At 60.0% G+C, this 26817-nt stretch overlaps 1 protein-coding gene across 1 annotated transcript in view; it reads right to left on the bottom strand.

Annotated features, from left to right (window-relative positions):
* ADARB2 (adenosine deaminase RNA specific B2 (inactive)) overlaps positions 1–26817 on the bottom strand; it is a 190643-nt gene that overhangs the window by 68388 nt on the left and 95438 nt on the right. Inside the window, exon 2 of the mRNA XM_036226693.1 lies at positions 1571–1657. Within this exon, the coding sequence (XP_036082586.1) occupies positions 1571–1657 (87 nt within the window). The remainder of the gene's footprint in view (positions 1–1570; positions 1658–26817) is intronic.

The raw sequence follows: 26817 nt of genomic DNA, 5'->3' as shown, positions 1-26817 counted from the left end.
CGGTGCCACCGCTGACAGTGATGCCGCTGACCGCAGGTCGGAGGTCAGCTCTCTGTCCACCGTGTCTGCACCGATGGGAGCTCACATGGGGGGGGCCTGGGCTTCTGGGTAAGGAGATGTGTGGAAAGGGGGCGGGTGTGTCTGGCCCACGTGCGGGGAGCAGAGGGGCGGGGGCCGCAGGGCCCGGTGACTCGGGGTCTTGGCCATGACGCCAGTGGCTCCTGGATGAGGCTTGGCCGCAGGACAAGAAGGGCCCTCTCAGAGCTTTGTCTCACGCCGGCCGGAGGCTGAGCCCGCCAGGCAGCTCGGTGAGGGTCCAGCAGACATGGCTGGCGGCCACCTGCCACCAGACCCCCTGCAGAGCCGGGAGCCGGCACCTAGCCCTGCTTGTGTGGCACCCTTGGGTCCGCGGCAGGCACATTGTTCAAAGAACAAGGTTCGCAGGGTCACTGGCTGAGGCACAGACCCCCGAGCCGCTCAGCCCTGCACAGGGGAGCGGGCAGTGCGGGGACGGGGGGGGGGGGCGGGGACGGGGGGCGTTGCTGCTCACGTGCTCATGTTACTCACAGGCCGACGGCCGACGGCCAGCTCCCCTGGGCCAGCCCCCCACGCTGCCGCTCTCTGGTCAGGTCGGCATTCGAGTGACCACCGGTAAATGCTCTGCATGGCCCCTGTCCCCAGCAGCGGGCACCCTCTCACGCTTCTCGGCTGACAAGGTCACCCACCTGCTGCATAATGCTTGACAATACACTACACACAAGGAGCGAGTACAATGCAGGCCAGATGCGCTGCCCCCCCCCCCCCCCACGGGTCTGTTTGCTTTGCCTCCTCCGTGGTCTGAGCGGGGACACTGTTCACGTCCCCACCCCCAACTGGCTTTTCTGTCCTCACATCGCACTGCTTGGTGTCTCTCCAGTTTCCTGTGCCAGAAATGTTTCAACAGGAGGGCACCTATCCAGCTCTTTCCTTGTTAAAAATTGGACAAACTGTATTCAAAGAGACTGTGTTCATTTTTCTTTTTTCTTTTCTCTTCTCCCTCCCCCCCCCCTTCTCTCTCTTGGTCTGGAGGGGATGGAAGAGAGGGGAGGGATGGTCCAAGAGAAATCCCTGGAGCTATCAATCACACAGTCACTGCGAGTATTTTCCTGCCATCCAAGTGAAGATGGGATTCCAGGTGGGGACAGGGTTCCAGATGTGGACAGGAAGCCAAGTGGGGACAGGGTTCCAGTGGGGACGGGGTTCCAGGTGGGGACGGGGTTCCAGGTGGGGATGGGGTTCCAGGTGGGGACGGGGTTCCAGGTGGGGACGGGGTTCCAGGTGGGGACGGGGTTCTAGGTGGGGACGGGGTTTTAGGTGGGCACGAGAATCAGGTGAGGGTGAGTCTCCAGGTGGGCATTTGATTCCAGGCGGGGCTGGGGGCCGAGTCTCCTGCTCTGGAAGCGCCGATTGTACCCCATGCTCCCCCCACCCCTGCATCACTCCAGGGGCCTCAGCCTTTGGGGTGGTGAAGGACTTTTCCCTGCACGTCGGGCCAGGACCCCCCACCCTCCAGGGACGGGGAAGCGCTTACTTAGATTGTCTTCATCCTCCGCGTGTGCAGCCCCGGGGTTCAAGTGCTTGAAGGGCGCGGCGCAGGCCGACAGCGCGCTGACTTTGCCTGGAAAGGAAAGCAGAGCAGGAAATGCACTTTCCACTCGGCGCTCAGACGGCGCGGCGCTTTCATGTCCTCTCATTACGGAGGGTTTGGGCAAGGGAGGGCGAAAGGTCGGCCGGGTTCCAGCCACTTCATTCCGGTTCAGTCTTTTATTGAATTTCTGACAGCATTTTATCAAATCCCTCTCTCCATTCAATTTTAAACTTTATGATTTCCATCTTTCTTCTTTTCTTATTTTTGGCATCTCCCCGCCTCTTGTTCCATGTCCCTCAAAACTTAAAGTAATCGTCTCCAGGGCAACAGCCTTGCCTGAGCTCAAGGGATGCGGGGTGGAGTAGAGCCTGCCAGACTGAGGTCATCTCACAGACAGGAACTAAAGCTACTAAAAAATAAAAAATAAAAAATAAATCCCACAATTAAATGAGCATCGTGCAAATAAAGAAGACTGTTTTTCTCCATTAGTGGAGAATTCGCTTTGCGGGCTCGAAGTACATGAGGAAAATGAACTTGATCAAAGCCGGAAGACGCGTGCCGCGTGCGTTTGACCGGAAGGGGGTGGGCAGTGCGGGGCTGCCGCCGCGGGTGGGGGGGGTGGGGGAGGTTCTTCCTGGAAGTGGGAGCCTGAGCTTGCAGCGCGAGAGAAAGCGCAGGGCCACGCGCCCGCAGCCCCGAGGGCGGGCGGCAGGCGAGCAAGGGCAACGCCGTCCAGCTCCCGGGTACCAGACGCGTCCCAGCACAGCGCAGGTGGGACGCCGGGCCCAAGGAGGAAGTGCGCAAGGCCCTCGGAGGACGTGCTGCGGTCCGAGCAGCTCCTCTCCTGGACTGCGGGAGTCAGGAATGACAGGGTGTCAATTGGGAGAAGTGACAAACGACTCATAAAGAGAGTCGAAGGAAAAGCCCTTTATTTTCGAGTTCTCACCGACTCGGTTCGGCCACAGAAGTTAGGAGCACCTGAGTGCCCGGCGGGGGAGCCGCCCGCCGTCCTCGGGCTCCTCCTCCTGGCGGCCTCCCCCTCCCCCCCACGATTCACGCGCCTCGCTGGCGTCTTGACCACATAGTAAAGCTCGGGAGATGGGAGTGCGCCCATCGCTCGTCCATCGCTCGTCCAGCGGGCGGCGGGCGGCGAGGGCACGCGCCCCGCTGCGCCCGCGGCCGGCCTGCGCGGGGTCCTGGTGCCCATGGCTCCCGCCACCCTGCTGGCGTCGCGTGCCTCAGCCATTGGAAAGGAGAGCTCCCGCGTGCGCGCGCCTCGCCTGCGGTGTCCCGGGGACCCCGGAGCTTGCGTTGGACATGCAGTAAGCCTGGGGCGCCGAGCCCCCGCCGCCTGTCCTGTGGCCATAGCCCCATTCCCGGAGCCCGGCTTCCCAGGGCCGCGAGAATTCACATTGAAATTCATCTCGGAGCCTGTTAACAGCTGTTGTTTCCAGTAGGGATGGGAACAATATAATGTTCACTCAAAGAGAACAATAAATAACTCGAACACAAAACACCGCTCCTCCCTCGTTCTCCCGAACGAGGAGAACAAGCCGGGGAGCACGGCCCCCCACTCCCCCCGCCGGCCCGCGGGCCCGAGCGGATTTACTGCCAGGGAATGGAATCTCTTGCTTGAGTTATAATTTCATTAAGGGAGCCCGATAACATCACACACAGAGTGTGAAGCTCAAATGATTTAGTCTGGAGCATCTCAAAATGAAATTCCAATTTTGTAATAAAGCGGAGCTATCGGTCCAACACCCACAGAAACACACTAAACCATTTCAGAGCTCACCTTAGCAAAACTGTGAGACATTTAAGGTTGTTTCAGCTCCGTCAAAGCTCTCACTTTCCAGGGTTGCCAGGTTTATCAGATAATCGTGCAAGACACCAGGTTACAAATGAGTCTCGGGTAAACAATATACTTTTTTAGATGCACACATCCCTAATGGGGTGTGAGAGATACATATATTAAACAGTATTTAATGTTTATCTTAAGTTCAAATTTATGGGAAAGGACGTCGACAGACATTTCCTCAAAGAAGACACACGAACGGCCGATAAGTGCATGGAGAGATGCCCACATCTCTGCTCGTCAGAGAAATGAGCGCAAATCACGCTGCAGCGACAGGCCCCTCACGCCCATCGGGAGGGCTGCTATTAAAATACTGCATCGGGAAGACACTGTCGGGGAGGGTGTGGGGGGACGCCCCGCGACCTGATGGCGGGGTGGGAGATGGTGTGGCCGCTTCTGGGCCTAAACCCAAAAGAATGAGAGCGGGATGCAAAGAGATAGGCACCCCGTGCTCACAGCAGGGATCTTCACGGGCCGGAAGGCAGAAGCACCCCGGCGTCCACCACGGACGAGCGGGTGACAGCACGCGGTGTGCGTGCACACTGGACTGTCACTCAGCCTTGGGAGGAAGGACATTCTGGCACAGACGGCACGGGGCCGAGCACCGAGGACGTTACGGTCGGGAGTCTGCGGGTCACGGAGGGGCAGGGTGTGTGTGACTCCGCCCCTGGGAGGACCCTAAGGAGCCACATCCACAGAGGTCCTGCGGCGATTTTACGTCTTGTACATTTGACCACTATTCGGGCAGTAAAAAGTAACTTAACTTTAACTGGAAGGCCTGTGTTTTACTGGGGGACCCGCCAGCTCCCCCACTGCTGTGGGTTGTAGCTTTCACAGAGCGGAGCGGACAGACGGGCCCCTGGCAGGGCTGCTGGCCCCCGTGCAGAGCCAGTGCGCCCGGGGCCCGGGTCTCAGCACGGCCACCGCTTTGGGAGAGAAAGCCACTCAGCGGCAGGGCACTGAGCCCCGCAGGAGAACGACTGTTGCCAAGACAGGACAGGCCGCGTCCCCCGATTGTCATTGAAACAGGGCCGGACGGCATCTCACTTGGAAGAAAGGCAACGAAACCTGGGGGGGGGGGAGGCAGTGCCTGTGCTGGGGCTGCTCCCTCGCTCCAGGGTCCCGGTCTGCTCTGCGTCCGCGCGGTGCCGAGTCACAGAGCCCCGTGTCCAACCCGCTCGGCCTCCGCGCTTCTCACGGTTGTCTTCGTTTTGTTTTTGGAACCCAGTTTCTCATTTTTTTCTCATTTTTTCTTTTGCACAAATTGCGTACACACTGACTGGCTTGTTTTATTGCAACGCGAGCCCGGGGGTGGACAGGAGGCAGGAGGGACGGGGAGAGGTCGAGGTGCGGGCAGACGGTGGGGGGCCTGGCCCCGCTCCCGGCCACGTTCTCAGAAAAGGAACTCTGAGCATAGCTCCGTGGCGCTGCCTCCTCCGGGGGACCGGTCGGGGGAGGGAGGGGGCGGTGTGGGTAGTGCAGCCAGGCCTGGCTGGGCTGGGCAGCGGCGGCAGCCCCCGGGTCATGAGGACACTGGCCTTGCCTCTGGAGTGATGCTCGCCCAGCCCGGCCACCCTGGCCTCAGCCCACCTGTCTTCAGCCATCTTTGGAGAATCTGGCTGATTACAGGGTTTCGACGGAAAATAAGGCCAGCCATTTATTTTACTCAATTCCACGCATTTGGGGCAGTGGAGAGGGGCCGGCTAACAGAATTCCCGCCCTCCCAGCCTTCATGTGCCGCATGGGGTCCGGGCGGCGGGAAAGGAGCCGGAGAGGGGCGGCAGGTGCTCCCTGCGCCTGGTGTCTGCAGCTGCCCAGCCCAGACACAGGCACCTGCCGTGAGCCACCTGAGACCCGCCTGGACTGGCCCCGGCAGAGGACCGTGCCTGCGGCCGCCCCCCTGCCAAGAGTCACCCGCAGGACAGGCCCCGTCACCGCCGCTCCTGCCACCGCCGGGCCCTGCGATGGCCCTGGACACCTGCACGTCACCCGTGTCCCCACTGAGACGCACACGGCTCAGTCGAAACTGAGCACGCAGGGGCGCACTCTCGGGGGCAGAGCCCCCTCCCGGACCCACCTGGGGTCGCCTGCAGCACGTTCACGATGCAGAGTGACCGCAATGACACAAAGATAGAGAGACAGACAGCGGAGGGAAACCGGGAGTTCGGAGACAGAATCACGCCTCTGCGAGCGGTGGGTTTTCCGCAAAGATCTCGGAGAGACGCGGCAGGTGCAAGAAAGTTCCCAGCACACGGTGCTGGAAGAACCGTACGCCATCTCGGGAAAGCGGAATTCTGAGTTCTCCCTCGTGCGATTCCTGACGACACCACAACACGGACCATAAACCTAAATATAAAAGCTAAAACTATAAACTTGTCTGAGAAAATATAGATTACTCTCATGGTCTCCATGGAGGCAGATTTCCTAGACCAGACACAGAAAGCACTAATCATAAAAGAGAAAAAATGAATTAGTTTTCATCAAAATACAAAATTTTAGCTCACGGAAATACATTGTTAAGAAAAAAAAAAAAAAAAGCAAGCCGCAGATTGGGATGATATATTTACAATCAGGATAACTGATTTTTATCCAAAACATAAGAACTCTTGCAACTTAATAATAAAGGACACAATAAGCGTGAACTTTAAAAAATGGGCAGAAACAGAAACATAACAAAAATGAGCAAATGGCCAAGAAGCACAAACGAAAGGATTGCATGTCACAAAATGGAAATTAACACCACGAAGAGGTATCAATACACACCCATTAGAACGGCGAGAATTTAAAAGAATGGTAGCACAAGACATGGGCAAAGATGCAGAGAAAGGAAACTCTCACACGTTGGGACCGTAACATCGGGAAATGTTTGAAATACACCATCCTGTGGCCTCCAATGCCACGGCTAGACATTTACCCACGATTAATGAAGTGCACATGTTCGACAAAGGGCTTGTACAAGAACGTTTAGGGAAATTTGATTCATTACAGCTCAGCGTTAGGAACGTCTCAGATGCCTGTCAACAGAAGGGTGGATAAATGAATTCTGCTACATTTATATAATGAAATCGTATCAGCGATAAAGACGACCGACGTCTTCACATACATTATGATGTGGATGAATCTCTAAAACGTTATGTTGCGTAAAAAAAACAGGTGCAAAACAGAATGTGCCGTTTGATCCCATTTGTCTGCGGCTCCAGGTCAGGCGGCAGCTCGGCCCGAAGCATCCGACTGGCCGGGGGCGGGGGGCGGGGCCCGGGTCTCCACCGCGTGCTGGACACGCTTTGTGTTTAGAGCAAAGTGCGTGTTACACGTGCGTATCATTAGTTGCTGACATAGTCTGTGTTCTTCTCTGTGTGTAAATTATATTTCCATTATTTAAAGACGTTACGAGATAAACACCATGACTGGTCAAGAAGTAAGTGACGGGGCCGCGAAGGTGTCGCTCCATCTAGACAGAGAGGGAAAACGGCAGGCGGGACACACTGTTATTTACTCTACAAGGAAGACACTCGAGGACGCTATGTGGCAAAGAGCGGCGTCTATCGAGAAAGAGCAAACTCCGTTTTTAAAATAGTTTGCTTATTTTACAGATTTGAAAACTCAGCTATCTTAAAGAGACTTCGACGTTGCAACAGGAAAAAAATATCCACCTCAAAGGTAAGACGCCCTCAGTTTATATCAAGACCGTTGCATGTGACAGTGTATGTGACGACTGCAGGAGGCGGCCGGTGGCAGTGGGGCGGCCCCAGACGGCAGGAGATGCTCGGGACGACGGATGCCGGCCCCGGCCACGCACGCCTCAGTGGCCGGGGGGCCTCAGCTCACCCACGACGACGACGTGGGGGCCTGTGAGAAACTTGAAATTCGCAAAGCCGACTTTACGAAATCGATGTTCACTGCGCAAACTGGTTTGCTCACACACGATTTATCGAATCATTTTTACCAAGATGAAGATTCGAAAGTATTGTCTGGTGCATGAGCACATGTCAGTTGCCCAGGAAATCCACTCACGTGAAACTGCGTTTGCTAGAAATTTGAACAAAAACTGTAATTTACGAGAATATCTGTGATTATGCAGAGAAGTTGAACACTTGTGTCCCCACAAAAGCCCGCCCATGGATGTTATAGAGCTTTATTCACCACCAGGACTCAGAAACAATCAGGATGTCTCCAGCAGGCAATGGATTCATGAGCTAAACTAAAAACAAAGACAAAGCGAGACAAACCGTAACTGCTCAAATGTCCAAGGTCTGATCTTACAGGCCGCCTCCCAAGAAGTGCTAGCTCATGGGTCAGATGGCTCTAAAAAACCACGCAGACCGAGCATTCCGCTTCTGTGCTTGTTTGGGCGGCCGAGGTGCCGTTCCGTCCCGCGTGGCTTCCGCAGGCCACGGGTGCGCCCTCCGGAGCGGTTACGTGACCAGGGAAGGGGGGGACAGCCGGAAGCCACGGAGCGCTGCGGGCACTCTGGCTGCAGGCCGCGGCCTCCTCTGTCAGCTCCCTCCCGCTGTGTTCCGTGTGACGGCTTCACACGTGCTGAACAAGACCGTTGATGAGGCCCGCCCCCCCCCCCCCCCCCGCCGACCTCTGTGCTTCGACGGGGCGTGTACCCCCCCACGTCAAGGACAGTCCTGGTCAGTCTGGGCTACTCAGACCCAGGGTAAAAACATCTGCTCTTCATTCATTCTTTCATTTGTTTGTTGCCCAAGATCTAGAACCGCCTAGAACAATGCAGAACCTCCCAGAACAATCTAGAACAGCCTAGAACAATCTAGAGCCACTTAGAAAAGCCCAGGAAAATCTAGAGCAGCCCAGAAAACAACCTAGAACCATGCAGGAAAAACCAGAACAAGCCAGAACAACCCAGAACAGTCCAGAACAACCTAGAACAGTCCAGAACAAGCCACAACCACCTGGAACAGTCCAGAACAATCCAGAACTGCCTAGAACAGCCCAGAATGCCCTGCTCTTGCTTTCTTTTAGGCATAGCTCGTACTGCCAGCTTCAGTGCCGTGTCAGACCTGCCTGCCTGTCCACTTTGCCGACTAGAACACAGACTTCACGCACACAGGAAGCTCTGTCGTTGCTGCTTCTGCTACTGCCTGGCACATAGTAGGTGCTCGAAAATAGTTTTCAAAGACTGAATAAATGCCACTTGAGACATCTGACCTTAAATTAAGCACATTCGTCTCTCGGCCGCTCCCGTCCCATCTGGGCCGAGTCCGCTGCTGGGACGCGCCGTCTCCCGCCCCGCGGGGCTGCGCGAGGTCCCCGCCGCGCGCCCGGCCCCACGTCCCAGGTGGGCCTTGCGTGCTTTGCCTTACACCTTCTGAGCCCAGGTGTGTCTGAGAGGCAGCCGGTGGGACAGAGCGCGCGCTTCTTCCAGCCGCCTGGGCTCCGGTGCCGCCGGCCTCTGTGCCCCAGCCGGACGGGGCCGTCCTGACGCTGCCGGCTCCGTCCTGCTGGGCCTCCGGCCGGCGGGCGATGGGACACTAGCCGTCCTTCCCGACTTGCACCAGGACCCAAGGTTTCCTGAGCCCAAAGCCAAGTCCTCCTCTGGCAACTGTCAGTGTCCCTGAAGGCAGGACGCTTCCCAGAGCTACAGGCACCTTGGGCCCGTCCTGGGCTTGGGGACAGGATGGAGGTCAGTGCAGCCGGCCACACCGTGCCCCTTGTCTGCGAGACGCAGGTTCCGCGTGTCTGAGGCCCTGACCCCGGGTGAGGCCGTGCCAGGGCGAACGGGGCGTGCCGGCCGGGTGCTCACAGCAAACGCTCTCTCAGTCTCCGCCAAGCCTGGGGGCCGGTGCCTGGTCATCCTCGGTGTAGATTTCTGCACCCAAGGACGTGACGCTTCTGCGTGAAACGACGTTTACCTGCTGTGGCTTAGCGCCATGGCAACGGTGTGCACCTCAGAACCCCGGTGCTGCTGCCACCAGGCTGGGACTCGGATCGGAACGCTGGCCGGCGAGACTCCGTCAGGGACGCCCGCACAGTGTGGCGGCAAAGGGACCACGGAGGCCTCGCTCGGTGCCACATGGCGCCCTCCGGGGGCGGAGCCGAGGCCTGGAGTCCACGGGCGTCTGGAGCTGGTGGGGGGCTTGGGGGGCTGGTGCTGGCAGCCCAGGGCCTGCAGGGACAAGCAGGGTCAGCCGGAGCCCGCGTCCCCCACGAGCTCCCTGAGAAGGGTGCCGGGCAGGCCACTCCAGGAGTCCCCAGGGGCACTTTAGCTGTGGGTCGCGGCTCCGCATTTGTCTTAAGAGCGCTCTCTGCCTTTCTTTGAAGGTACCATATCTCTACATCCAGAAACGTCCAAGGCACAAAGCAGCCTTCTCCCGACCGGCACAGGCTTCAGGGCCCGCCCAGGGCGCGGGCCAGCGGTCCAGGGGGGCAGTGGGGGGGGTCGTTGCATCGCAGGGCTTCAGCCAGGAATCGGGGTGGTGCGTGGCTCCCAGCGCTCGCGGTCCCTGCCCACACACGGGTGAGCCTGGCGAGCCGGACCCTCCGTCAGCCTCGGCTTCCTCCCCTCCCTGCGACAGGAGCGGGTCCCTCAGCCATCGCCGGCACCCGAGGAGGCGCTCTGTCTAGGCTGTGCTGCTCCCCCCATGCACGCTCCTGCCCCCCACCCGAGCCCCACGCCTGGGAGAGGAGAGGGCGGAACTTGGGGCGTGGACTCGCGGGCCGTGGCAGGGTGGCCGAGCCCGTGCTGAATAACCTGGAAGATTCAGACCCCCTGCCCCCCACCCCGAGGGGCCGCAGGAAGGAGGGGGCGTCGGGGTGCACACTGGGACGAGCACCCGGTGGCCTGCAGGGCGTGTGGGAGCTGGGCGTGTGCACCCAGCTGGTTTTAGGTCGAACAACGTTGATTCAAAAGGGGTGTTAAGCCCGATGAGCGTTCAGTTTCCGTGGACACGCCATTCCCTCCAGGTAGGTGTAAACGCGCCGACTTTCTGCAGACGCCGGGACCACGGGATGCCAGCCGCGGCCAGTGCCGGCAGCTCTCTCATTTCTCTGCATGGCGCGGACGGTCTGGGGAAAAACCCCGCCCCTCACTTCTCGTGCATCCTCTCGTGAGATCTCCCTTTGCTGGGGCAGGGCGTTTATGGCCCAGCTGGGACGTGCCGGTGACCTTCCTCCGTGTGGCTGCACAGTCAAGGGGGAAAGGCATTCACCCCAGCACTGGGTCACCGGCAGGTCATGGGGACGGTGCTGGTTTTAAGAAAAATAGGACAGAAGCAGGGTTTGTGGGTACACAGAAATGTCAGGGGACACACCGTTTGTCTGGGGAGCATTTCACCTTTTGATGTCCAGGAGCCAACTTGCCACTTGAGATCCACTTTGATTTGGAATTAGCGTGTGTCCACTTAGAAGTCAAGCGGGACCCATGAGAGACAGGCTGATCTTGGCTCTCACCCCACGGGCTGTGTTCTGGGAAAACCCAGAGCCACTCTTGGGGGGCTGGCGTCCCCAGACGTGGGCCCGGAGGGCTGGGACGCACTGCCATGGGGTCGGAGGCCGGCGCGGGAGGCTGTGGCATGGCGGGCTCATCACCTCCCCGGCCCCCCGGCCTTGTCACACAGCGAGAGAATTCTGCGGTCCACGGCCAACGCTCAGTCACCTACACGAAAGGCAGTTTCGTCCCCCGAGTGAAATGTGGGAAGCCTCGCTGGCTCTTCACGTCAGGGGCAGCCGCCTGCTTGGACATCTCGGGGTTTGTGCTGTGAGACGTTTTCCATTACAGGAGGATCGAAGTGAGTCAGCCTGCAGGTTTCGGACGAGAAATCAGCGTCTCTAGACATCACCCGAGTGTAAAGCGTAGCACGGATTGCCTTTAAAAATTAGTAATTCACAAAATCTATGGGCTGCGCCCCCCGTCTGTCTCGAGAAGATAAGTAAAACAAACACTGCAAAGCCAGTTTTTAACAGCCCACGGCATAGAACTGAAGTGCCAGAGGGAACGTTTAGCAACGAGGCCGGAGTGCCCGGCGTGCGACCCGCCCAGGGGAGCTACGCGCGGGAGCCGGGGGCCTGGGCTCGCGGGGGCGGCCGGCGCGGCCTGGGCGAGCGGCTCAGACTCGCGGGGGCGCCGGCTTCCGGGCGAGTGGGCGCGAGGACTCGGTCCCCGAGCCCCAGCTACGCCCGGCACGGCCGGGACGGTGGGTCCGCGTGACCAGCTCGGTGCCAGGGCTGCCACCGCATGATGTCACGAGCCACTGACCCTCTGGGTAACAGTCGGCCCGTCCCTGGAGGCCGTGGGAGGTCGGGGGTCGTGGAAGGGGCTGGACGCAGCCTCCTCCAGGGTTTGTTACAGGAGTTTGTTCGCGTGTTGGGTAGATGCTGGCCGACAGGTCCTTTGGGCCCGGGGTGTGGCACTGAACGAACCTGCCCACCCCCAGGTGCAGCCTGGCGGCAATGCCACCTTCCTGGTGTGGCCGCCAAAGCCGTGCACGAAGCACAGGGCGAGACTGCGGGAGGGCGGGGTCCCAGAGCCCGCCCCGCACCCCGCGGCCGCCCCGCACCCCGGGGCTCCTGGGGCGGTCCGTCCCTGCCACCCCCACGGCCCTCACCCCGGGGGCCCTGCGGTCTGTGCCCCCGCTGCCCACCGTCCCGTGCCACTGGGCGCCTTTCCTCCTCCTGTCCCCGAACTGAGTCCGCTCCGCCCCTCAGCACCGGCCATGCCCCTGTGCCCGAGGGGCTCCCCGCAGCTCTCGGCGGCCCCCCGCCCCTCGCCCGCAGCGCTCACGGCCCAGCCTCCGGCGGGAGGCCCGTGCCCTGCGCATCGCACTCAAGGTGACACGGAACTTCGCCAGGGGAGGGGGCGTCCTTGACTCGTCTTTCCTCTTCCTCCCGCTCGGCGGGGCTCTGAGCAGACGGCGGGTCCCCGAGGGCCTTGTTGGTCAACCGTGCTGAGAGGTGCTGGGGAATAGTTCCGTTTTCGTGCGGCTCACGGAGGAAGGGGGTGCAGGCGGAGGAAGGGGGTGCAGGCGGAGGAAGACGGTGCAGGCGGAGGAAGACGGTGCAGGCGGAGGAAGACGGTGCAGGCGGAGGAAGGGGGTGCAGGCGGAGCAAGGGGGTGCAAGCGGAGCGCCCAGCCGCCTCCCCTCTGGCGGACGCCGCCTGCCCGTCCGCGGCGGCACGTCCGCATGGGGCGTGTGTTGCAGCCGTGGTTCTAACCCCTTGAGAGGCGCCACCCCCAGCCCCTTGCTGGGGTGTGCTGGCTGGTGACAAAGCTGCGTGTCCCACTGGGGCGCTTGCGAATGACTTCCTCATCGCTGGAGGGGCCCGTCGGGGGCCGGTTTTCCTGGGTCGGACCCCGGGGGCGTTTCAGAGCCGGGGTGAGGCCGGCTTCTCAAGGTGTTCGTCGCGTGCGCGGGTGAAGTCAGGGCTTTGCACTTCGCAGCGGTGCACGGAGAGGTCGGGAAACCGGAGAGAGAGGGAGAGAGAAACAAAAAATAAAAGGCCCAGATGGAGCCAGGACAGCTCCGCGCCGCGCGGTCCGTGTGGCGGAACGCAGCGCATCTGGTCCGCCACGAGGAGCATCTTTGCGATAATTTGTTTGTCAGTATCCATCGAGAGGGCGATCTGTCATCCTGTCGTGTTTCGGGCGCCCTGAGATGTCTGACGACAAGGCTGGCCGCAGATTGGAGCTGCGGCCACCGGGGAGCGAGCGGCGGAAACCACCAGCTGTTCTGAGCGACATCGACTGGGATCGTTTTAAAGCTGAGATTTCAACCTCACCTCTCCGAAGGCGTTTCGCAGCTGCACGGAGAAAGCTAATCAGCGGGACGGGAGGGTGTGTGCGTGTGTGTGTGTGTGTGTGTGCACGTGTGTGCGCACGCACGTCCGACCCTTGCTGCTTGTTACTGGCCGAAAGGACAATGGAGCAGGCGTCCGACTCAATGAGGACGGACCCCCGGCTGCCTCCTGGCCCCGCGGGGCCTCGGGGTCGGGGGGAGCACTGCCTGTCCCCCGGCGGTGCTCGGCAGACACGGGGCCCGAGATTCCGTTTTGCTGCTTCATCTCATTTCGCGAGGGTCCGGTCCGGTCCGGTCCGGTCGCGGCCGCCCCGCCTCGTCGCCACGGCACCTGCTTCTCAGGGCGAGCTATGCTGCGTGAGGGTCCTCCGCTTCCATTCCTGTTGTCCTAAAGGGGTCTCGTCTTCCCAGAGCAGAGACCAGGCTTCGTCCTGGGACAGACGCTGTGGAGACTCTGCAGATGTTGTTTGGCTCGAGGTGAATTAGATTTACTTCTTTCAAGCCACGCGTCCAGTGTGCCGACCGGCCGTACTGCGGAGACTCCTCTGCGTGGTCCTGCCCGGTCCTCGCTCGGCCGTCTCTGCTGTGGGAAACCCCGTGCGCCTGTCCCGCGCGTCCCAGAGCGAGCCCTGGGGCCTCGGAGAAGGACGGCTTTCCTTGCTAAGCCTCCCGAGGGATCGTAACTCGCCTGCCGACGCGGCCTTGACGTGGTGGCCCCTCGGCTCCCGCCGCCGGCGTACGTCTCCCCTCGGCGGTGAGTTGGTTTGTCACGAGGTTGAGCTGGACACACTGTGACCTCCGTGAAGACGTGCTGGGCACGGAGCAGGCTGCATCAGACCGGCGAGCGTCGGGGCCTGTGCGAGCCGTGGCCTTCCAGCCGCGACGCGGCCCGGCGGTCGCAGGGGCGGGTGGGTCCCCGAGCCGGGTGCCGCCTGCTGCCGCTGCTCGGCTCATCGTTGGAGCTGCGCGCGCGCGCGTGTTGCGTGTGTGTGTGTGCGCGCGCGCGTGTCAGAGGCTAAGCTCGTTTTACATTTGACCGAAAGTGACGAAACCAAACCGAGGCGGCCTCGCGTCAAAGAGCCTGTGGTTTAAAACACGGAGGTGTTGGGGTCCCCGGATCGGGGGGGCGAGGTCGCGAAGGAGCCGCTGCGCCTTCGGGCAGAGCCGCGCCGCGCCCCGAAGCCTGCGTTTCCCTCACCTGGAGGAACCAGGTGTTTCGCAGCAGGAAACCAGACAAGGAGAAAGCTCCGCCCTCCGGCCGCCGCCTTTGACAGCCGGCTCCTTCCCCTTCCCGGTTCCTCGGCCTCGCCGAGGCCTGCGCGGGCCGGAGGCCTCTCCCCCTGAGACGGGAGCCGAAACCGGCGACCGCGCGTCCACCAGGCGGCGGAGGCGCCGGGCAGAGGCCTCGCCGGTCCCCCGAGCCCCTGAGCACTGCGAGCCTCTGAGTCTGCCCTGCTCCCTGCTCCGCACGGTGTTCCCGAAAGCCCACTGCGGGGGTGCAGGGAAGGAGCGGGGGGCGGGGCAGAGCTGGTCCCGCTTACTCCAGGACGCGGGGGCGGCCCAGCCCGGACTGCAGACCGGGTGTCCCCAGCCGGCGCCGGCTGCCCACGCCGGACCACGTGACCCTTCCACGTCTGAGTCTCCCATCAAACCTTAAACCAGCAAAGAGAGGGCTGGGGCGCCACCCGTCCTCCGCCCTGCCTGGCACCACGGGGCCTTACCCCCCCGTCCAGTGCCCATCAGTACAGACACGACACACAACCAGAGCTACCAGTGAGTGGAAAATCCACCCAACAACCCATGAGGAAGGACCCTGAGGCCCCGAGCCCTGCGCGGAGCGCGGCTCCGTGAGGGAGGACGGCTGGCTCGCGGGAGCCCCGCCCGGCCCCACGCGCCCAGGGCTGACTCTCCCTCTAGCCGGGAAGCCGTCTCCCCCTGGAGGGCTCGCGACTTCTGCGGGCGCGCGATGCTTGGCGGTGGCCAAAGAGCCCGACTCACCACGCGGGGCGTCGCCACTGTGGCCGCCGCTGTGGATGCCGGTTCTTGTGACCTCGGGTCAGCACACGGAACCATGGCTGCCTGATTCCTCTCCGTGTTCCCGTCTCTGCAAACGCTGAGCTCAGGCCAGCGACGGCACAATCATCCCGAAGCCGCAGGCCAGAGCCCCGTGCTTACCTCAGCCCTAGACGCTCCGAAACCAATTACGAGGCAGAGATCGACAGAGCGGATTAAAAAAACCCCAAACCACGATCCAACAATAGGCCGCTCACATGAAACGCACTTCAGTTACAATGACGTGGGTAGGTTGAAAAGTAAGAGGAGAAGGAAAGATACACCGTTGGCTATAAATTAAAAAACCCAGGAGTGACTACACTAAATTCAGACAAAGTAGCAAAGGAAATTCTGGAGATGGACATGGAAATTATATAATTGCACTAGGATCAACCCCCTGGGGAGACATGACCATCCTGCATGCGTGTGAACCAGACAGAAAGGAAAAAAATATATGAAGCGAACGCTGGCAGACCCAAAAGAGAAACAGGTGAACCCAGAGTCACGCCGGGGACTCCGCCTCCCCTGTCAGTGACTGAGTCAGCCGCTGCGTGGAGCCGGCGCCGTCGACCCGCCGGGTTGTTGCCGTTTACCGAGCCTTTACCCAGCGACACGGAACACACGGGTTTTCAAGTGCCTGCGGAACAGTCACCAAACGGAGCATGTGCCGGGTCATAAAATGCATCGGAACGAGTCTCAAAGAACTGAAATCAAACAGTGCGTGTTCTTGGGCCGTGATGGAACAGGACAAGAAATCAATAACGGATGAGTAAGTAAGTTCCCGAACGCTTGGAAATTAAACAGATACTTCTGAGTAACCCATACGTCAGAGGCAGCGTCACATAAAAATACACTGAACGATGTGGAAATGGAAATGAGACCTGGCAAATATGTAAGATGCAGCTACAGCCACACTGAGAGGGAACTTCATAGCCTGAAATGCTTGCATCGGAGATGCGAGAAAGTCTCAAATTAATAATTAGGCTCCTATTTTAAGAAACCAGAAAAAGAAGAGAAAAACTCAAACGAGCGTAGGGAATAAAATAATAAAGATAAGAAGTGAATGCAGGTGGAAACAGGAAAACAGACAAGCAAAACATAACTGGCTCTTAAAAAAAAACTATCGAATCGATAGACGCCTCGCAAGCCTGAGCACAACGAAAAGAGACACGAACCGCCTTCCTGTTCATGCACCGGCAGCCGAGAAGAAACGGTTTCTAGAAAACCGCAAGCTATGGAGCACAGCCGAGGCCCCAGCTCCACCCGCTGTCCTGCGAAAGCCCCGTGGCTATGAGCGGAATGAACTCGTCGGTAAACACGCCCCCCCCCCCCCCGGAAGAAAGGCGCAGGTCGCCCGGGGGCCTCGGCCGGGCCAGGCGCCCCCAGCTCCCGACCGCGCGGGCCGCGTGTTCCTCGCGAAGCCCGTCGCGCCGCAGGACGCTGCACTCACTGACGGGTCGTCTCTCGCCCCCGTAAACGTCCCGGCCCCAGCACGGCGCCCGAAGCCTCGTGGCAAATGCGCAGCTGGTAAGTCAGGAAAGGAATGAACGGTCTCCGCGGACGACAGAAACGTGACCGTTAGGTTGGCTCGTTTAAATCGTGACGTATTCAGAAATTGCTTGAGAATGTCTACATTGACTTTGTTTAACTTTGCGGTGTCTTTGTCGTTGAACAAACGTTCGCCAACGGGACCATCGGTCACTCCGGCTAGTTAGAGGGGAAGTCGCCGGAGGCAAGAACGTAGCATACGCCCCCAGTTCCCTCGAGTTCCACGAAATACTGAGTCCGCCTTCCTTTCCCCGAAGCCTTAGCTAATTCCCGCGACCTTCCCACCCACGCTTTGGCCGAGAGTGTTTTTTCACGGGGGCGTCTCACTCACGAGCCCCGAGCTGCAGAGCCCCGCACCGCGGAGCCCCGGTCGCCCCGTGAATCCCCCCCGCGCTGCCCCGCGGAGCCCCCCCCCCCCGCCCCCGTGCGCACGAGGCTGGAGCGTCTCACGCGGCGCCGTCTTCGTCTTTTTCTTGCGTGTTCCTGGCGCGTGTTCAGCTGCGCCCGGGCTCGGCCCGGCTGGGCGAGGGGGCGGAGGCGGCTGTCCCACCCCCGGGGCCGACACACAGGGGCCCCGCGGCAAAGGGGACGCACGGCCCGCCTGCCGGGGGGACCAGGAGCCTCGCCCGGAGCTGTCCCGGGGCCGTGGGACCTGGAGCCGGCTGGCCAGGGGCACGGGCCGCAGTGGGCTGGGGCGGTGGGGTTTACACTGTGGCCGTGGCGTCTACACTGTGGCCGTGGCGTCTACACTGTGGCCTTCGTGCCACACTCACTTGAGGAGCCTTTTTTTAAGTCACACAACTGACACATAGTGCTCTTTGGTGTCGGTGTGGCCTTTGCACACATTGCACAGTGGTCACGGCCACCGTCTGCCACCACAGAGCCACCGAGGCCTCGGCCCTCCCGGCTTGTTCTGGGGGGAAACGTGTCGAGGACCATGTGTCCCGGGGCCGTGACGACGGGGCCGTCTGGCTCGTGGCGGGGTCCGTCCTGCGCCGTCCCTGCCCGGCCTCCTTCGTCCCCTGTGCTGAGCCCTCACCCTCCCGGGATGGCCCTGCTGCCCGGCCACCAGCCGTCCCCAGGGGTGGACGCCGGAGCTGCCCCTGTCCCCGGCACAGGCTCCTGCCGCTGGGCCACACCCCTGCCTCCCCGCTCGACCCCGTCACAGGCGGGGGTGGGGGATGCGCCTTGAGGACGGGCGTGGGAGGCTCTGGTCTGCACACGGCTCGCGGCGGGAAAGTCAGTACAACGTGCAGTGTGCCGGCAGTTTTAAGAGGAAAACCGTTTCACAGGAACGGGGAGACGCCGCGTTGGGGACAGAGCCACTCCGTCAGGGCACACGGCCGCCGTCCTCCCTCGACAACGTTCGGCTTGTCACTCGCCACATTCCCGAGGTGGGCGCTGCCGGCTGCAGACTGGCGAGGTCGGCACATCGCAGGGTCAAAGCCCCTGGTGTCCCGTCTGGGGACACGGCTTCCTTCTGTAGCAGAAACGCCTGAGTGTGTCATCGCGTGTGCGTGTGCGAGCGCACAGTAAGTGCATTCACGCACACGCCGCGAGTCCTCGCAAGCCACCGATGCATGTCGGCTATCTGTCTGCTTTCTAGAATTTTACACAATGGAGGCTCTTCACGAGGGAAACGTATCCTTTCCTGACGGCTATTATAGATTTACCCCTTTTTTAAAGAACCTCGACTACACTTTGTTTTAAAAAACGCTTTACTGCTTTTTGGCAGTCACATTTATTTCTTGTGCTCAAACGCCGGTGATGACCGTGGTTTAAAAGGCAGTTATGCCCGGCTTTTCATTTGAAAGCGATGTTGACGTTACAAAAAATTACCAGAACTAATATGTGTCACAACGCTGGACTGGGACCGGGCCGGTCTTCCGATACTTTGTCGCATTGTGAACACCTGTATGATGATAATTTAAAAAGCATTCGCTCAGGCAATGCGATTTTTGTTTTCTAAAAGTGTCTGCTTTGCAGGGCTTTTCGGGACAGGACGGTAAGAGGTGTCAGCGCGCACAGATGGAGCCCCACGTCCCATGTCCCCCGGGGAGAAGCCGCCTGAGCCGCCCGAGATTTCGAGTTTCACATTTTTGCTCTAAATGGATGGTTTCATTTAAATAGAAAGGTCTTATTGTCTACGAAGAACATTCATATGCTTCATGCGATTCCGAAACCTCCTGATTTATTATCAACCATTCTCTTTCAAGGAGAGCATTCTTCTAACGATGTTATACAAGGACCTTATATTTCTTCCTCTTTGTCATTTTCTATTAATCTCACCATATCTGTGTTCATGCTATTTGGGTAAAAAATTAGAAACATACAGCAGTGACACATTTGGACGACACAAGTACAATGACGGACGTGGCCCCTTGGTCCGGTCGAGCCTGCCACGGCACGCCGTCAGCAAGGCGTTGAGAAGCGTCTTCCCTGGAGAGAGGAAGGGTGTTGGGAAAGTTATTTTTCCATCCTCTGGGGAAAAAGTATCAAGTTTTTTAAAATAAAGTTTAGAAATCGTTTTTGTAAAGGATGTAAATAAGGAAACGTTTTTCTATGAATTTGTGGATACATGCACCCATACATGTATGCCCAGTTGTAACTTCTACACGTATACCTGGTTTTAGTTTATACATAGTTACAGTTCACAGGTTTTAGGGTATATCTATAGGGCCACGGCTCACGTACATACATTTGTAGTGCAGAGACCACGTCAGAAGCCACTCCCCGCAGAGGACGTTTACCGACAGACACACGGCCATCGGCCACAAGCCACAGCGGCCAGACTTTGAGCAGCACGCTGCTGATCTGTAGGACGTGACGGAGTACATCGCCAGGCCCAAGACGCAGCGGCTCCTGCCTGGGGCCGCGTCAGCGAGAGGAGACAGGTTATTCTCATGTCCTTGAAGATGCTGGGCGCGGCCGGCAGCCAGTCCCCAAGGGCTGGGCCAGCCCTGAACCTTCCCACCCCACACACGACGGACTCCGTGGCCCCAACACTCCTTCTTCATTCTCTATCCTACGAATGCTTCCCGCCTGAGCTGTCACATGCCACCCTTCCCACGAGGTCGGTGTCACTCCACCGTGCGCGAAACCATGCAGCGGGCAAACCCAATCGTTTTTATTTATTTCCATGAAGTTTTACGGTTTCGTCTCATGACGATATCTATTCGCGTTGTAATAACCGACGGGGATTTTAACACTCCTTGGAACGTCGGTGCGTGTAGCCTCGGGAACGTGCGCGGCGGTCTCCTTTAAATGCCACACCGACGCCCACGACGGCATCTCGGTCCCTGCGTTTTGCACAGACGAAGGAGCTGAGCTCAGAGAAATTAAGAAATGTGCCGATGCCGCGTTTCTGAATTCCCTTTTTATCTCGTGGAGACGGCCAGAAGTAGCGGCTCGGTCTTCGGCTGCAGGTCGGCTCACGAGTAAACGGCGTGCGTTCCTAACACGCGGGCTCGACGAGCATCCCAGAGGCAAAACCAGACCGGAATAGTTGGCAGGTCGCGTTGTCAGCACCGCAAACTACAAGTTCTCCCTCCCGTGAAGCGGAGTCCGCCACAGGGACGTCCTACTAAGCCGACAGGAGTCGCATCGTCTAACTGTGATGTCTGCGTTACCCGGTCTGTGTGCCCCTTTCGTCCACGGCGGCGTCGCGAGTGGCCGGGGAAGCGGCGTGGGCGTCTCTCCTGGGCGGCGGGCGGCCTCGCCTGCTCTCGTCAGAGCTCGTCCAGCCACGTCTGGCCTGTGCCCCCCCGGCCCCCACAGCTAAGCGCTTACCGCGGGCCTCTGTGCTGATTTCGCATTTTAATCAGAACTTCAGATGTTCTCTGTGTTCGCGTTCTGTGTTTTAGATACTAAGCCGCACCACGGGTCCGTGAGCTGCTTGAGGACGAACCGAAAAACAACGGGAAACCGGAAGCCGGACATCGTCACGTAGCAGCCACTCCGCCGCCCCGGGGACGACAGCGCCATCCTCGGCTGGTCCCCGCCGGCCGGCGACAGCCGCGTCTTCATCAGACGAGGGAGAGAAACGCACACACGTAGGAAATTAACTGAAAAGATCGATGAGACGCAGCCACACACCATGTCGCACGCGATAAACACCCGGGACACAGAAAGTTCGGTTCCGTTGTCTCGTTCATTTATTTCGTTCCTTACAGAGAGGGCAGGTGACAGAGAGAAGCCTGACCTCGCATACGACAGCCGGACCGAGACGAGGTCAAGGGCGGTGTCCACAGGGACAAGGGAAGTGAGCCGGAGCCTCGGCCGGTCCCGAAGGTGAGCTCGCTGGGCTTTGCCCGAGGTGACAGTGGCCTCGTCTACGTGACGCCACCTCAGCCCGCGGGCCGTGTGCGATGGGGGTCAGTGGAGAGGTGCGCGGCCGAGGGGCGGGGCCGAGCGCCAGCTCACGCGACCTCCGCCGTGCGGGCACGGCCCGGGCGCCCCGCCGGCGGCATGACGGCCACCTCACGGCGTTTCCTCTCGCCGCAGCCTGCCCAGCCCCGTGCGGCACCACGTGGAGGGGACGAGCGCCGGCTCCTTCCAGCAGGACAGGAGTGGCGCTCGTCTGTGACGGGGGCTTCCCGGGGCGACCGCCCCGGACACCGCGTGTGTCTGGCCGGAGCCAGGGCAGCTGCCGATCAATCATTCCAGACCCCGCACCATCGTCCCTCAAACACGGGGAGAAATGGAGACATCCGCAGATAAACCGAGGCCGAGAGTCCTTTGCCGCTGGGCCTGTCCTGGCAAAGGCTCAGGGGAGCCCTTCGAGCGGCAGGAAGAGGCGCCGGAGAGGAACCGGAAGCCGCGGGAGAGCGCAGGGGGCGCCGCGAAGCACAGGCGGGCGGCCACACGCGGAACGCGCGGTCACGGGGCCGCGGCTCGCTGACGCCACGCTTCATTCCTTACGGGACGTACTCCACCTCAGTGGCTATGCAGACGTAATAATCTGTGACTTCAAAAACGTAAAGTGTGGGGACAGACGCCAAAGTCACAGGAAACGAGCAGAAAAGATGCACGAAACGTAATCAAAATTAAAATCTGTGCGTCAAAAGACACGATTAACGGGGTGGAAAGGCAGCCGCAGAATGGGGGAAAACGTCTGATATTAATAGCCAATATATGTAAAGAACTCCTACAATTGAACATAAAAAAAACAACGCCCCTCCACAAGCAAGCAAACAAACAAAAATCTGACCAAAAAATAGGCAAAAGATTTAAATAGACATTTCTCCACGGAAGACATAGCAGTGGCCATTTCCGCACAGAAAGATGCTCAATGTCCCTGATCGTCAGGGAAATGGGGATTAAAACTCCCGCGAGAGACCACCTCCCACCCATTAAGATGGACGCTGTTGAAAAAAGTGACAAGTGTTGGCTGGGACGTGGAGAAACCGGAGCCTCGTGCCCTGCCGGTGGGCGGCCCCGGGGGACACGGCGTGGGGGTGCCTCAGAAACCGAACGCGGGGTCCTCCCAGGGTGCAGAGGTCCCGCTTCGGGTCCGTGCCCCGGAGGACCGAGAGCAGGGACCCCGAGGGCGTTCGCACAGTCCCGTCCCAGGCGGCACGGCTCACAAGCCCCTAAGGTGGGGGTGAGCCCACCGGGTGACCGGGACACGGTGCACACGCAGCGGGGACGTCCAGACGTGGACGCACCCTGAGGACGTCACGCCGAGCGAAACGGGCCAGTCACCGAAGGGGGAGATGTGTTACGACCCCGCGTGTGCGACACGCCTGGGCCCGTAGGGGCGGAGAGGAGGGTGGGCGGCAGGTGCTGGGGGGGGAGCTGGCGTTTACTGGGGCAGAGTCCCCGGGTGGGGGGTGAGAAAGTTCTGTGATGGGTGGCGGTGGTGGACGCGCCACCACGCACGGCCCTAACGCCACGGCAGTGCGCACTTGCAAACGGGCGAGATGCCACGTCCCGTCGTGTGCACTTTACCCCAGTCAAAACATAAAGAGACGAGACCCTCTGAGGCCAGGCTGTCGGGCGACCTTTGTGCTGCTCACCCCGCGGGCTCGGCCTGCTGCCCGTGGCCGCTCGGGTGCCGGCCGCCCCTGGGGCGACCGCGGTGTAGACGTCTGCTCGCCACACCCCGCGTGGGGCTCGCGGTCCTCAAGGTCATCATTTTTTTTCCTCCATGGGAAAAAGAAACACACTGTCAACGAATGACGTGCTTTTCACGGGTACGATTTACTCGCGAGCAGACGCCGAGTCCCGCCCACGCGCACGCGTGGTCGACAGGTGTGCGCAGCCGGGCCCGCAGGTGGCGGACGGCAAGACGATCCATCAGGGAGCAGATGCTCCCTGATCCTCCTGCCACCTGGGAGGCGTTTAGGCATTGGCTACGTGTTTAAAAATAGTCACTCTCCGAATTTAAAATGTTAATTCATAATGACTGCGATGCGCGAAATAATTAAGAAATACGGATTTACTAACTGAGGGTGCCAGGTGATTCAGATGGTGGTAATACTGAATTTCTTGTTTACCTGTGGATCAAGCAGTGAGGCATAAGTAAACAAAAACGAAAGAAAAACCGTAGCCAGAGAGAAAACAGAACCAGCGACTGAACCACGGTGCATAGATAAAGGCAACTCGACGACTTGGTGACGGAAGGTTCAGCTCTAGGAAGCTCCTTTCTGTTTCTGAAAAAACTTCTGTGTGTGGAGACAGTTTTTTCCCCCGGCATCAGAAAAGCTTTCTTATTGGGATTGTTAATGATTTTAAAAATTAACATTTTTAGTACTACTACTTTTTAGGGAGCTGAGTCACTTACGATTGTCAGTTTCTGAATTTCTCAGTGATTCAAACCCATTGCTTTTCATTCATCCAGCGACAGGCTTCCTTCTCACGGTGGAGAGTTCAGCAGAAGCCAGCTGTGGTCCCTGCTCCCCTTCTCAGCCCCGAGCGCGGCGGCCGAACGGCACCTGCTCTGAGGCTACGTCTCTTCTCTCATACCTGCCACCGAGGGGTCGCGGCAGTTCAGGAGCTGACCGACTCATCCATAAATGAGCGGGGACAAGGTGCCGTGCGTAACGACGTTCGGAACAGGTTGTTCGGTCATGGATGTTTGTGTAGCTCCGCCTGGCAGAGCCGCCACTGAGCCGAATTAAGTGCCTGGTTCCATGCACAAGTGAACGTGTCAAGGCAGTGAAACTCACCCTTCATGCAGTTTCCCTAGCGACCAGCTAGACAGGGAGCTTAGAGAACTTTCTAGGCCTGTGACAAAGGAAGCGATTGACTCTGCGGTCCCTGCGTCGAACGGCTCCCGGCCGGCACAGCCGGGAAAGTTAGCAAGTCCGGCCAAGTTAGCTTCGCTTGGTCAACGGACCGCCCCAACGCCTGGGGGAGCTGACGCCTGGCCACGGTGAACTCGAGCCACATGGGGGGGGGCGGGACGAAGCCCCCAGGTGCCCCTTCCCGCCCCCAGGTGCCCCTTCCCACCCCCAGGTGCCCCTTCCCGCCCATAGGTGCCCCTTCCCGCCCCTGGGTGCCCCTTCCCGTCCCCGGGTGCCCCTTCCCGCACCCAGGTGCCCCTTCCCGTCCCCAGCGGGGACCCGTGTAACCTTCTGCTGGGTTTGAGTGACATGACAGACTGCGACTTCCTTAGGAAAAATCGGATCTTTTGACCCCCTGAGAAGAGTCGGGGTCTTTTCTTGAAAAGAGATCACATCATGACCCCCAGGACAGACGTTCACCCCCAAACCAGAAACACGAACAATCAAAACGGCACAGAGGTCTCACAATTTCCTGGCCACTGCAGTCAAAGGCGCCCTGGGACGAGGGCGGGCGGGATGCGAGGCAACGCTGCGGGGGGCCGGGGGCCGCGTCAGTGGGGGAGCACGGGGCTCGGCGCCCGCGCCCCGCCGGGCCCCTTCCAGGCGCCTTCCCGCCTCGCCCGCAGCCTCCGGGGTCTCTGCTAACGTGCCGTGTCGGACCGGCGTCTCCCCGGGAAGAACACAGATGTCCCGTTGCGATTTCTCGAAGGCCCTGCCGGTCGGCCGCTGCGGGGTCTTCGGAGGCGGCGCGTTGCTAGGGAGACGAGCAGCCCCCGTGGACAGCGAGCCCCCAGGGACCCAGAGCCGCCTCTCCCCGCGCAGCGATGGGTCTGGTGGACGAGCGCCTCCGATTTGGGGTATTAAGTGCACATTTTTATTCACCATCGCACGTGAAGGGCGAGGGGAAGCCAGGAGCTCAGTCCCCCATCAGGAAGCGGCGCTGCCCGGCGGCCCCGCTGGAGGCCCTCGGGCCGGGGCCCCCGCCGCCGCCTGGCCGCCGCCCCGATGCCCCGTGGTGCTGTCACCGCCGTGTGCCGCTGCCCCTGGCGCTCCGCCACGGCCTCCGCCGCATCGTCCCCTGCAGGCTCAGGCCCTGCCGCTCATGCTTCCTACGGCCTGGTCCCACTCCGGACCACGAACCTAACTGCGTCCCCCAGGGTCCCAGGTCGGGCCCTGGCTCCCGGGACCTCGGAATGGGACCGTCAGTGGAGACGGGTCTTTACAGAGGAGATTCTGCTAGATGGGGCGTTTGGACGGGCCCCGACCCCGTAGGACCGGTGACCCATCGGAAGAGACAACGGTGCAGACGTACTGGGAGGCGACCACGGGAGGGACAGCCGTGTGCAGGCCGGGGAGCAGCGGCCCACACCTGACCGTGGGCTCCAGCTCCCCCCGAGAGAGAGCACCCGCTGGTGAAGCCGCCCCGGCTGCGGAGCCCGTCCCGGTGGCCCGCGCTGGCCGTGGCCCCGCAGGGAGACTATCTGACGGCGTGGCCTTGAACACTGACCGCGGCCTCCGTGAGGCGTTTTGCCTGACTCCCCCTTCCCGACCCTCGCGGGGACCGCTCTGTGCCCGGCATTCTGCCCGTCGGCTCCCGGGAGATCCCGCCTCCTGCCGCCGGCCCGGGTCACAGTGCTGGGGACACTCGTCTGTGCTCAGAGCCCTCCCCTCGCTCTGGCGGCTCATGTCCACAAACCCCTAAGTGACGGGGGCGCCCAGCACGGGGAGCCGCGTGGCGGACGCCGCCGCGGCCGGCAGCCACGGCCCCGCTCTGTGAGGCACGGCGCTGAAGTCCAGGGCTCCATGCACGCAGTGGGGGGCAGACCCCGCCCCCAGGGCACCGCCGCGGGGGAGGCGAGTGTGTGGCCCGCGAGCTGCCGGGCTTGCTGGCCAGGCCCGCAGGCTAATTCACATGTGATACATTCTGTCGCTTTGGGTCGTCTTGACTAGGGCAGAGGGAAGAGGTTATTTTAGACCCAACTAAAGTAACTTCTCTGAAATCAGAATCTGCGGCATGCGTGGGTGGGATGTGGGCGACTGTTGCTCATTTAGGCAGCAGTTTTACACTTGAAACTGTGACCAGGAAACATTGTATCGGCGACGTCATGGGAAACGCCGGGGAACTGATCGCTTCTTTGTCAGGGCTGCTTGCGACCCAGAGCTGGCTCTCGGCCGGTTTCCGTTTCGTGTCTCTCGTCCCGCGGTCTTCACAGGCACACGTGCGCTTGTCAGGCTGCTGTCCCCATATCTGGCTCAGAAAATATGGTCACCGCAATTACAGAGCTTCCCACGGTGAGGAAATGGGCATCAGCTCGTAAGCTTTTTATCGCGTGGTGGGAGGATTTATTTTCCACCAAATGAGAATGGAGAAATTCCAGAGCGATTCATCAAATTCTTTTCCTGTGTGTAATTTTTTTTTTTCCTAAAAGAAATTTGCTCTGATGAGGAAAAGTGTGTTTTTAAGAGGGATTTTTTAAAAAGATACTGGTGGCTGGTGTGTCCCCTGGATGATGGATTCTAACACGTCTCCCAACTAAACAAGACGAATTTCCACATCATTCTTTCCTTAAAGCGGCAGAGATGATTTCAAAATTATTTTAATCACGATCTTGCCATCAGGTTTCTATTTTCCGGAGCGACGTGGCCGAGGCTTTCTTTCGGCTCTCCCGTCCCGCGTCCGCGGTGCACCCCTCG

This window comes from Rousettus aegyptiacus, unplaced genomic scaffold, assembly GCF_014176215.1.
Source record: "Rousettus aegyptiacus isolate mRouAeg1 unplaced genomic scaffold, mRouAeg1.p scaffold_m13_p_10, whole genome shotgun sequence".
In the NCBI taxonomy this organism is placed as follows: domain Eukaryota; kingdom Metazoa; phylum Chordata; class Mammalia; order Chiroptera; family Pteropodidae; genus Rousettus; species Rousettus aegyptiacus.
Note: the sequence above shows the minus strand (reverse complement) of the source record. Positions and strands in the feature narration are given on the sequence as shown.